Raw genomic sequence first — 12221 nt, 5'->3', positions numbered from 1 at the left:
ACAAAGCTGTCACTCGTTAGAGGAGAATATTTTGCTCTCTTTGTGCCCACTGCTTGTGTTTCTGTGTCCATTCTGGGGGCAGTCGTCGTGATGAAGTACCTCTCCAACCAGGTCATTAAGACAGCCCTGGGAAAATTATGTTTAATGGTTGCCCCGGTGAATTCATAAATCATTTATTTTGCCGCACACCTGGCTCATTTATAACAGCTTAAATGTGAAAGTCTTCCAGCGTCCGTGAGGGGAGTTAGATAGTTAGAACCAGGATAATTAGGGTTACCACCTGTAAATCACTAAAAAATACCCTCCCAAAATGTATGAACGGCAGGTGTTTTGATGTGAACGCCGTGAATTCCTCTTTTCAACTCTGCTGCCAAAATAATAAATAATTGTCATTTTCCTTCTTGTTGTATTGTTTCCCTCCTAATGTCTATGTTTTTACGTTGTATTTATGGCCACACGTTTTTGATAACGTCTCTTAATGTTTTGTTATGTGATATGATTTATTTCTGCTTTTTTTATTTCCTTTTATTTGTCTCTCATCACGTGACTCAGCTATCAGGATTATGAACCTGAGATCAAGTAAGACAAGAACGGAAGGGCCATTTTCCCATAATTCCATTTTTCATTTTACTCCTCCATATGAACATTTCCGCAGCCGAATCCATCTAGATGCCTCTCTGAATCATTAACGTGAGTTACTGCGGAGCACTAAGTTATGATGGAGGCCACATTAGTGTGCACACGGCACTCTTGTCTTAAATATACGCAGCCCACAGATGTGACAAGCAAGATTAGTTTTAAATGGCACCTGCATCTTCACAGTGCAGTCTATAGCTATATTAGCTTTGTAATGTAGATACGGCGCTCATCTTTGTCAGTTATTAATCCTTTTTTCTAGGAATAGATGGATAATGAATAGATAGACATGGGTACACTAGTTCATATTAATTATATTACATTTTATGTAGCCTAATTAATTGGCTTTACCCCTGGAGCCGAAATATCAAGATGTATCCAACAGCGTCGCAATAGTCAATTATGATCTGGTTGTGTGCGATAGTTTTACTAAAAACGTGTCGCTCAGATCAGAGGCTGCCGAGAGAAAACACGAATGCCTCCTTCAGATGGGTGTGAGAGCACTTAATCCCACTGAAAGAGAAGATTGTCAAGCATGCAGGCTGTTGGACATGACAGACGCGTGCGAGAGCCCGCCTCTTTACTAAAAGGCTGTAGGTGAAGAGAAAGGGCCACTTTTGTGCAGAGTGGACCCTGCGTGGAGATGGAGCCTTTCCTTCTTAGTAGAGTCTGTGTTTGCATTCATTATCCCATGCACTTATTTAAATAGTCTTCTAATGAAAATGCCATGTTCTGTTGCTCTAGCGTTTGTGCAGAACTGCGTTCTCGTATGTGCAAATGTGCAGTTTAATGATCGTCTGTGGCTTTTGAAACCATCAGTGGCAAAACGCTTCACAGAGCAACTAAGCAAAGTAAAAGGAAGCAAAGAATGAAAAAAAAACAAGAATCCATTGTCATTTCTCATGAATTTCTCCCACTTCTTCATTTGTGTGCCTTTTCTCCCTGTGGATTAGATAATACATTGAACTGATGTTTCTTCCTAAAGTTGTGACTTTCAACCTCCATTTATTGTGTGCAAAACAGGATTCAAAGCCCTTTGAGCACTATGACGCGTGTATTTTTTTTTAAGATGGCCGTTTGTCTATGTTCCAGATCATGGGTCATTGGAGCAATTGCCTTGCTGTGCCTGCTGGGCCTGACCTGGGCCTTTGGCCTGATGTATGTCAACGAGAGCACTGTGGTCATGGCCTACCTGTTTACCATTTTCAACTCCCTGCAAGGAATGTTCATCTTCATCTTCCACTGTGTGCTGCAGAAAAAGGTACGGGGTCATTCACAGGACGCGCCGTGATCATTGGGTCCTTGTCACGCTTCGGCCATCAAGCCTTCTCCCAGCTTCTCCCAGCGCTCCGAGTAGGATGTCGTTCCTGACTGTGGCTGTGTTTCTTTTTTTCTTCCATACAGGTGCGTAAGGAGTACGGTAAATGCCTGCGTACCCACTGCTGCAGTGGCAAAAGTGTGGACAGCTCCGTCGGCTCTGGAAAAGGCACCGCCTCCCGCGCCCCGGGACGGTACTCCACTGGCTCACAGGTGGCAAAACCTCTACCGTCATTTTCCTTCTGTCTTCGGCGTGAAACAAGCTAACTCTCATTTGGTTTTAGACAGGAACTTTTACCTTTTGACACAGCGATGGCGTTCCATGGCATCCCACTTTGTGCACCTCTTTAAGGACTTGGATGTGTTGCACGTCGTCATTAAGAACATTTGAGAAAATGTTTTCGAGGCGACTGCGATATGGTCGGAAATGAAATTAGCTGTTAAGCTAAAAACAAAATGGATTACACAATGTCAGTCCGGCATTGAGTTCCACATTCCCAAATATGTGAATTTCTGTCCCCTGGGAAGTGTTTATGGATTGACCTGAAGTATAGGACAAATTGCTGTGATGCACTGTAATTGAACATATTTGCATATTTTAAAGATTGTGGTTTCCTTCCAGTGTTCAGTTATATAAATAGTCCTTGGAGTCAAGTGTGCAGTTTGCAACCCACGGTACAAGCCTGTTTCTGCACACAGATGAAAGCGTTTAATTATACACAGTGCTTTGACAAGATGGCTCGAACCTCAAGCTCAGTGGCTTTATATGAGCAAGACGGGAATGGAAACACTCAGAAAGATGTGCTTGTTTACTGCTTTCTCTGAGGCGTCTAAATGAATGTGTAATCAGCAAAGTACATTGGAACCCGCTGGCTATGAAATGGTTCAAGTTTTTTTCATCCGTCCCAAAAAAAGCAACACTGTCATTTCAAACCCATCTGTCCCCCAGGTGCCGGGGACAACATGACGTAGAATATGTTAATGTTTGTTTTTCCTGTTAAGAGTTGTGCGTCACTTGGGGCTGACACAGAAGGGCGGCCTTGATCATACCACATCTGCGTGGGCAGAGTAGATGGTTACGTTTGAATGTATAACCACGTGCTCAAGATGGGAATGTCAAAGTAAAAATGTAATTAGTAAATTGGCACATTGACATTTGTTTCAAATGTAGGTAATGATGATGGAAGTGATTTAGTTGAGCTGATTTTTGTTAACGTGAAATCGTTACTTCTTGTACTCTTAGGCCCTGCTGCTATGTTGTAGTTTGCCTTTCATACATATAAGCTAGTGCCATTGCAGTGTGGGGTTGATACTCTTGCGCCAAAGTATTATTAACGATATCAATCATGAATCAAACATTTCGTTTTTACAAAATAAGTTATTTCCACCATCACCAATTTCTAAAATCTGTGAAATCGCGTGCCAAGCCCGTCTGGCATGGAATGGAAAGTATTCAGCTCCATGGTTGAATACCCAAATCCTTCTCAGCTTGTGCAACAGCCCGTGGGACCCTAACATAATTAACCAGGGTGAGCCCCTTTGGATTGAGCATTTGAAACCTGACACTTATTTGGAGAGCTTGACTGATCGCTTTATTATTGACTTCACCTATCCCAGTACGAGTGCTCATCTTTAATTGGATGTTTCTTAGCCCGTGACCGACACGTTTAATGGCTTAAAAACTTTATGTCTCATATTTAACCCTTTAATTGTTCTCAAAAGTAGGTGAACAAAATAGATCTTCACAAACATGTAGTGATGTTGTTTATATTTTCGGACGACGATCAGAGTGGATTCTGACGCGTTTGCCGTGTCGTTTTGTCCTCGCAGAGCCGCATCCGTCGAATGTGGAACGACACAGTCAGAAAGCAGTCCGAGTCTTCTTTCATGACCGGAGACATCAACAGCTCTGCATCCCTGAACAGAGGTACTTGGTCCCACAGCAAACACTTGTACTTGAATATTTACTTTTTTTTTCATTTACTTGAATACACTGGCCTTCACCTTTTAGACGTATTACTAATACAAGATACAGCTTTTCACATAAGATTGCAGATGTTGTGGTTGCAGTCCTTTCTATTCATTAGGACACAAAGACTTTAGATTATGAAAGCCCGTTTTTTTGAAAAGCAAGCTTTTAACTGCAAACCTTGAGTTAAGGTGAATCCTTTCACAAAACGTTTGCACAAAATACTCCAAATAATTGAAATGTCAAAGTAGAAAACGTTTTTTTTTTTTGCCCAAATGTTAATAATCACCAAACATAAACGAAAGTTAAATGTAACTACTTCAAAAGCTCGGTGCAGTTGTCAACAGCTCTGGAAGAAAGAATGTGACCGTGAAGGCGAGGCTGATTGAAAGAGGATAAAACCCTGATTTGGTCTCCCATTGCTTCAAAAACGTGTTTTATCATGCATTTTATTTTCGAAGCATCAATAAATCAGCAAAATTTTGAGCGAATAAATCAAATTGTTTACCAAAATGCTGGTTTTGGCCATTCGGTACTACTCAGAAAATTGCCTCTCCGGGGAAAGTGCTGAAAAATAAACAGTACAAACACTAAAAGTAAAAAGCACATTTCCGGAATGTATTTGACAGCAGCCCAGAGTCCCTCAGATTGCAGAGGAAGGCATCAGACATGGAGTGGCTGGCATCCATCCCCGGCGCTCTCACCGCATCCTGGGATGCAGGGCTCCAGTCCCACGCGGCTCGCTCTCTAAATTCACTCCGGGCGCCTGCTTGCGTCGACACTAATGCACAGTTACAATGATGGATTAATGTTCAACACAGGGCAGAAGTGTCAGGTCCTCAATAATTAGACACTCAGCTTAGCGCCATCAACGGACACAGCCTCAATCCATTGTGGAGGAGCTCGATGGGAGCGGGAGGTGGAGCGAGTGAAAAAAAAAAAAGCTGCGGAATAGGCAACACCAAGACGTTCCGTGAAGGCAAAAAGGCAGAGTCGGTAATCACGAATGCAATTTCATACCCGTGGCTTCTTACCAGATTGGATTTGATAGAGACAACACTCACAAGAGTTTAAGAGTGTGTCCAGCCATCGCAAGTATCACAAGGAACAGATGCAAATCAAATTCCACTTATCCGTGGCTGCTCCAGCGCTGTGATTAAGGTATTATGAGTTGAGCAGCGACTATTTCCTGCTGATTTGTCCTTTTGATTCCCCCCCCCCCACCCCCCCCGCGCCTCCACCTCCAGAGAGCGAGCTCGCAGCTGACACTCTCGCAGCGTCCCTCTCGAGAGCGAAGTCATGCAATCATCCTGATAGCATGGCATGTTCAATTTATCGCAGTGTTCGGGGGTTATTGCGGCACACAATCAGTGCAATCAGTGACGCTTTGGAAATTGTCCAATTTACCCAACATAGACACAATAAGTGGGGGATCTGTCACTTGGAGAATCCAAAAGGGGCTAGTGTGCATGGACTACACTGTAATTAGGGCATAGAGCAACAGCAACAACAAATTACTGGTTAAAAAAAACAAACATTTTAAACATTCTGTTTTCCAAGATCAATAATAATACGGTAAATAATTGCTAATCTCAATATTGATTTATGCTGAAAGATGAGCAAAACCACCGAGGCTTATATTTTTTTTAAATAGCATAAAGGATTGTCTTCAAAATGTGATCATGCGTATTAAATTAAAAAAAGAAGATGGTCATCATCACAAGATAAAAATCCCTTTGATTGGTTTAACAGATTCAAAGCATTAGAAAGGGACAATGCACACTGCCAGAAGGTCTAAGTGATGTGCACGTGTACCTCAGATAAAATACATTTATATTGGTTGCACACAAATTCATCTGCTCCAAATTCTTGAATTTGCTTCTTTCAAAATAATAGCAAAGTTTCACATTGACCGGTTTTGTAAAAAGGTTTTCAAGGGAATTTTTGCAGCATACCTGATATTCAGCATGATGCATTCAACCACTTTGGAAATAAATATTTTTTCTCAATGGCAAAAATAGCAAAAACATCTGGGGTTTTGCACCATTCAAGTTTCAGATTGCATCAAAATCGAATCACAGGGCTCAGACTGTGAGTACTGCTTTGGTCTGGTGCTATGTGGTCGGGATTTGGATGTGTCATCTGGTCAAGTGTCTAATAAGTGTCTCATGAATAGAAAATAAGCTAATGTTCTTCTTACGTAAGAGGTTGGAGTAAAAACTCATGGCCACAGAGGTAATGCCACTCGCCTTTCAACATTATTATATTTTATGAATGCACCAAGTGAAATTTCTCTATGTGTTACATATGTGGCAATAAATGGATTCTGATTCTGAAAGAAAAGCCTAAAGCATATGCTGCTTTATCGTTCGTTTTACTCCAAATGGGACCACAATACACAAAAAGCACATTGAGGTAATAAATCAAGTAAGACGTAGGATAATTTTCCTCATAAACTTCTAAACAAACTGATTTGTTTTTGCAACCACAACTTCTGCCCCGACTGGTCATTAGTGAGACTGTTAAATTGTAAAACTGCTAATCATTGCAATATCTGTTCAGGAAAGGTCTCATGCAACAGTCTAGAAATGTTCATGTGTTGTTTTGGCCATGTCAACGTTTCTTCGTGATGTATGTCTGTTAACGCCAGTATGCTACCTGAACGTGGCACACAGAAATACTAATGGCTGCCATTAAAGGTATAATGTGTTGAGAGAGAGTAAATAAGAAGAGAAAAACAGCTCCTGATTGTTTACATTCTACAGAAGAAATACACATCCCCAACGCTACGGGCTGCAGCGCTAAAGGCACGTTTCATCCGGCCGTGGCGTCTCCGTGTCTCCGCCCGGTCACTGACACGGTCCAATGTAGCACCAGGCAGACGGGGGAAAACACATAAAAACACACAAGGATATAACAACCCTGTTTTCATTTTTCACTCGTACCAGGCGCTGTTTGACTTAGGAATGAGAACAGGCAGCACACCCTTGCTTATTGGCTGGGGGTCACCTCCCCGCGTGGGGTCCAAATGTTCTGTACTGATGCCCAGAAACGTCCTGAGCACAGCAGAATCAGGCGAGTGGAGTCAGAGAGCAGGCTTTCTGCAGATGCAGACGCTGCTACACCCTTCAGGGGGTTATAAGTCATGTTTCAGAGCAATTAATTTCTAGGAAACGGTTGCGTACGATGCTTTTTTTAACAATACAATTGACACACTTTGGCCAATTAGCAATGTCAGCTCCGCCACTTTCATGTAGCAAACCCGCCCCTGCCCCCCCACTCCATTAATGATCATGTGATCATTTGGGTGTTAATGGCTGTCATTGCTCAGCTGCATCTGCCCAACTGATATGTGTGTTCTCTCTCTTTCTGTCGTCCAAATCTCAAACTACCCACCTACCCTTCTCAACACTCTTCTTCTCTTGTGTCTTTTTTTCTCTGTCTCGCTCTGTCTCTTTCTGGCTGCTCCAGGGGCTATGGCTAACCATCTTATACCTAATGCACTCCTACGTCCTCATGGCACTAACAATCCCTATAACACATTGCTTGGGGACTCGGCAGTCTATAACAACCCTCTGGGCATGTACAACACACAAGGTGTGCTAGCTTCTTTTCATTCTTTAACATTGTGGTTAGGGCAGTGTTTTTTTTTTTCTTTTTTCGTGCTGTTTGGCCCTGGAGAAACTCTGGGGTTTCACATCCCTGTTCATGCCCGGGAACAGACTGCAACTTCATGATTGGCGAGCTCCAAGTGACAGACTTGCACTGAGCTGAAGTGCCAGTGTCTACCCCTGAGTGATTCTACTGGGCTTTAATACAAAATGGGAAAAGAAAACAAAACACTGCTCCATGTTGTGTGTGTTAGCATTGAAACAACTACAGCTTGTGTTGCAAAACAGGTTTGTCCTGCTGAGCGTTTTTTCATTGGGGGTGTATCTTGTCTTCAGGTCAGGCCAGGCCATTACGTTACAAAGTACACCTTCAGGCATTTGGCCAACATAGACATTGCATACAAACATGGGCCTGTTGTTAGCGAGATACACCCCCAGGCATTTATTTTAAATGTGCTCTTGTTTGCCATGTCTTTTGTCTCTCTGTTTAGAGCTTTTTTTTTCGATAGCTTAACCATGTTCCATTGAATGAAATAGTCTGAAGATTAAAGATGAGGATTAGTGTTAATTTGATTCTTAGTGTTTTGATATTTTCATGAATTCCTTCCATTTTAAGCCATGAATTGTTGTTTACCAACTCCTTCAATGAATAAATTAGCCTTGCATTTTGAACTTGAATTTGATCCCCCCTCTACATTTAGCTTTTTGGGGGAGGTGAGATGGTGGGGTCAGTAGGTCAATGTATTGGTCCTAGAATAAATCTATTCGATACCAGTCTTATTTATTTTAACTCAATTTTGAGCTGTCAGTATGAAATTCCTGTAAATTTGTGAGTCAGTACAACTGAGACACTCGTGTGTTACCGAGACACAAACTCACAGAGCTTTGATCGGGGCATAATTTATGTATTCAATACAAGTGCTGCATCGGAGCTGGTGACAGTGGGCTATAATTCACCTACATTGCCTTAGATGTTAAAGAACTATCTGGAGGGATAAAAATGCAAATACATCCAACGATTAACTGGTACTTTTGACACTCCACCACCGTTGCTATTTTTCGACCTGAAGGATTCTGCAAAAAGTCTTTGCAAGGCATCTCTACTTTTATATATATATATACGTATATATGCACGATAATATAAAGCGATTGCATTCCAGCCGCATTTTCTTGATGCGTCATCAGCATACTGTATGTGCACATTTCTCTTCTACCTGTCACTGTGCTTACTGTGTTTTCTTTTCTTCTTTCCTTCCCCTCATGCTGTCCCAAAAAGAGCCCTACAGAGAGACAAGTATGGGAGTCAAACTAAACATTGCTTATCAAATGTAATTGACTTTGGCTTTACTTTCTTTTCACTCGCTGCTGACAAAGGGGTAATGAAAACAAAATGTCATTCCCTTTGGAAGTAACAGCATTATTTTATGACAAAGGCCCGCACCAATTCGAATAGACCTGTAAAAATCAGTTGAAATCACATCCTTGACTTCACTGCTTATTGTACTTTGCGCTTCTTGATGTAAAAAAAGACTTCAGGAATATGCTGCTTCTTACAGTCAAACATCTATTAGCCCGACTGAGTGGATCCAAATACGTTCACCATTTAGACTCAACATGCCGATCAATATAAAACAAGTTGTATTGTTATCAGTGCCCATGTCCATGCATTTATTGTGGTAATATTGTACCATTATGGTGGCAAAAGTATTAACAAGTACCAAGTAATTGCAATGGCACTGAAATACAGAAATTAGAGAAAAGAGGATGTTAGAGTATTCATTCTCTGTGCAGAGAAGGTTCAATCGTCATACAGTGCAATGCAGTCTGATGCAGGATGTTTACAGCTTATGAAGAGCAGAACAAGGGTGGGGTTAGGATGAAGTAATGAAAAGACATCCGGACAAAGGTTTTCCAACTGACAATTCTGTCGTTAACTGTTGAATGGTTAACGATTGAACGGTCAGCTATCTGCATCCGCATTCAGCCCCTTCCTGCTGTTAAAGGTGAGCACAGGCGCCATTGGTGGTCATTTATGTCACTGCACAACCAAGTGTGCGGGACACTGAGCGGTCTGACAATAAAAGCTGGTAGATAATATACCATCACACTATTCACTTTGATCAAGCCCACATATGTTTTGAAGGTCACTGAAATGAGTCTTCAAGTCATTCAATTTGTGGGCTTGACACTAGTAACAAGCAGGATGGCCTTGTATGACGTAGCTTGACTTAAATCAAACATCACCCTTTGCTGATGGCATGGACTCTGACAAACTGATAAAATGAGAAAACCGAAGTTTCATTCCTTTCAGTGTGGGTTGTTAAGTTTTATTAATTAAGTTCTCAAGAGAGAGAGCGAGAGACTAATTGTCTTTACACGGGCAAAGCAGACATGAAGTCTATTTTTATTGTTGCAACGCTCAAATGGGACAATATGGCAGGGGGCCAAATTTACAGCTGTTGCTCTGGTTTGTGTTCACTCTAAGTGTTGCATGCTTGGCCATGTTTTTGGTCTTTGTTTGCTTGATGCTTTGTGTGTGTGTGTGTGTGTGTGTGTGTGTGTGTGTGTGTGTGTGTGTGTGTGTGTGTGTGTGTGTGTGTGTGTGTGTGTGTGTGTGTGTGTGTGTGTGTGTGCTGTGCTGTGCCTGTGCTGTGTTGTTGCGTTTATTTCAGTGTTTTCACGCCATCAAATATTGCAAATTTGAATTGTGTCTTTTTTTTTTTTTATTACAAGGTAAGTGTGTGATGTTCATATTTACAGGATGACGTTTTTTATTGTGCTTTATGTCTTTCCTAATTCCTGAAATGAATTTGTGTTGGTGACTGGCTGCCATTTAGTTGTTGCAATTACATCCCATCAGCTTTATCTCATTCGCCCACTCTGCCCCCCCCCCCCCCCCTCCCCCAAACCCAACCCACGTTTGTCATTCCAGAGGGAATACTGAACAATGCCCGGGATACAAGTGTCATGGATACTCTACCACTGAATGGTAACCATGGCAACAGCTACAGCATCGCCAGCGCCGAGTACATGAGTGACTGCGTCCAGATCATTGATCGGGGTTACAACCACAAGGAGACCACCCTGGAAAAGAAGATCCTGAAAGAGCTCACCTCCAATTACATCCCCTCCTACCTCAACAATTCCCACGAGCGCGCAACTGAGCAGAACCGGAACCTTATGAACAAGCTGGTCAACAACGTCAGCAACGGGGGCAAGGACAGCGGCTACGGCATGGGCCTGGGGATGGGGATGGGCATGGGGATGAACGTGGCGCTGAGCCTGGACGAGCACTCCACCTTCGGCCCGCACCACGACGAAGGCCTGGGCCTGGACCTGATCCGCGAGGAGTCCAACGCGCCGCTGTTGCCTCAGAGACCCCTCCCGTCCCTGCAGGCGGTGGACGCCATGAACAATCACCTCCACCAGTCCGCGCCGCCGCCGCCGCCCCTCCCCCTGCCCCACCACCCCTTCTCGTCCGCCGCCACTTCCTCGTCTCGCCGGAGGATCCCGCAGGAGAACAGCGAGAGCTTCTTCCCCCTACTCCCCAACGAGCACACCGACGACGAGGGCTCATCGCCCGGCCACAACCACCAGAGGGACTCCCTCTACACCAGCATGCCCATGCTGCCCGGCCTGCCCGACCCGTCCGCGGAAGCCGCCGACGGCGGGGACGCCAAGAGCCCCGAGGCCGGCTCGGACGACGTTTACTACAAGAGCATGCCCAACCTGGGCTCACGCAACCACCTGCACCAGCTGCACTCCTACTACCACTTAGGGCGGGGCAGCAGCGACGGCTTCATCGTGCCCCCAAACAAAGAGGATCTGTCTCCAGAAGAAGCCCCGCCGGAGCCCTCGCACCTGGTCACCAGCCTATAGGCCCCAACGCCGCCGCCACCGCCACCGCCGCTCCTCCGGTGTTCCCCTCCGATTCCCGTAGTCCTCTTCACCGTGTCCCCTCGTTCCTCCAGTCGTTGGCAGTGGTAGCCTTTCTTTTTATTCTATTCTGTCCCCCCCCCCCCCCCCCCCCGGAGACAGAGGCGGAGCAAATGACTCGAACCCGCCTTCGCTGACCACAAGCCGGGGGCCATTGTTGCCGCGTCCGAGGCCTGATGTGTGACTATTTGGTTAAACATTGCAGGAACCTGTTGATGTTTGTGTTCCTCTTCTCCAACCCTGTGTGGTTTGGTGTGTTTTGTCTCGGTGTGAAAAGAGACAATTACTCACACAGGATTTTTAGGTCTCAGAGAAATAGTCTGACAGTCAGAATGAACTGCATAGCCCCCCTCCCCCCCCCCCCCCTCCCACCCCCCCAACTATACAAGTCTAAACTATAGACTTCTGCAGAATAAATGGGAAATTTAAAAAAAGGACTATTTTATTATACTTCTGTATCTATATTGCTTTTTTGAAAGATTTTCTTCCTCTTTGGTGAGTTGCAGCACATTTTGTTTGCTGAAGTGTCCCTTCGATGAAAACATGACGCAGAAAAAAAAAGAAAAAAAAAAACACCAACACACACACTTTGAACAATTACCACGAAGGAGTTATTGATCGTATGCTTTCAGGCATAGCTGTTGTTTTTCTTTCATTTTACTGTAATAACAGTTGTCTAAAGAGGGAGAAAAAAAACTAATAAGATAATTATGAGATATTTCTATGTAATTGTACAGATAACTAGCATTGCA

The 12221-nt window shown here is 43.7% G+C and overlaps 1 protein-coding gene across 17 annotated transcripts in view; it reads left to right on the top strand.

Moving 5' to 3' along the window:
• Positions 1 to 11838, top strand: part of LOC119221817 (adhesion G protein-coupled receptor L3-like) — a 182496-nt gene extending 170658 nt beyond the window's left edge. For 6 of the 17 annotated variants that reach the window (XM_062560879.1, XM_062560877.1, XM_062560878.1 and 3 more), the window contains 6 exons: positions 1729 to 1897; positions 2041 to 2166; positions 3784 to 3880; positions 7394 to 7519; positions 8810 to 8827; positions 10466 to 11838. In XM_062560879.1, coding sequence (XP_062416863.1) covers positions 1729 to 1897; positions 2041 to 2166; positions 3784 to 3880; positions 7394 to 7519; positions 8810 to 8827; positions 10466 to 11412 — 1483 coding nt within the window. In that variant the 3' untranslated portion in view covers positions 11413 to 11838. Of the gene's footprint in view, positions 1 to 1728; positions 1898 to 2040; positions 2167 to 3783; positions 3881 to 7393; positions 7520 to 8809; positions 8862 to 10465 lie in introns of all 17 variants that reach the window. The other 11 variants (XM_062560894.1, XM_062560890.1, XM_037477913.2 and 8 more) reach the window with 5 other exon arrangements.
• Positions 11839 to 12221: the final 383 nt, after the last annotated feature.

The sequence above is a fragment of the Pungitius pungitius genome, chromosome 1, assembly GCF_949316345.1.
Source record: "Pungitius pungitius chromosome 1, fPunPun2.1, whole genome shotgun sequence".
Taxonomy (NCBI): Eukaryota; Metazoa; Chordata; class Actinopteri; order Perciformes; family Gasterosteidae; genus Pungitius; species Pungitius pungitius.
Note: the sequence above shows the minus strand (reverse complement) of the source record. Positions and strands in the feature narration are given on the sequence as shown.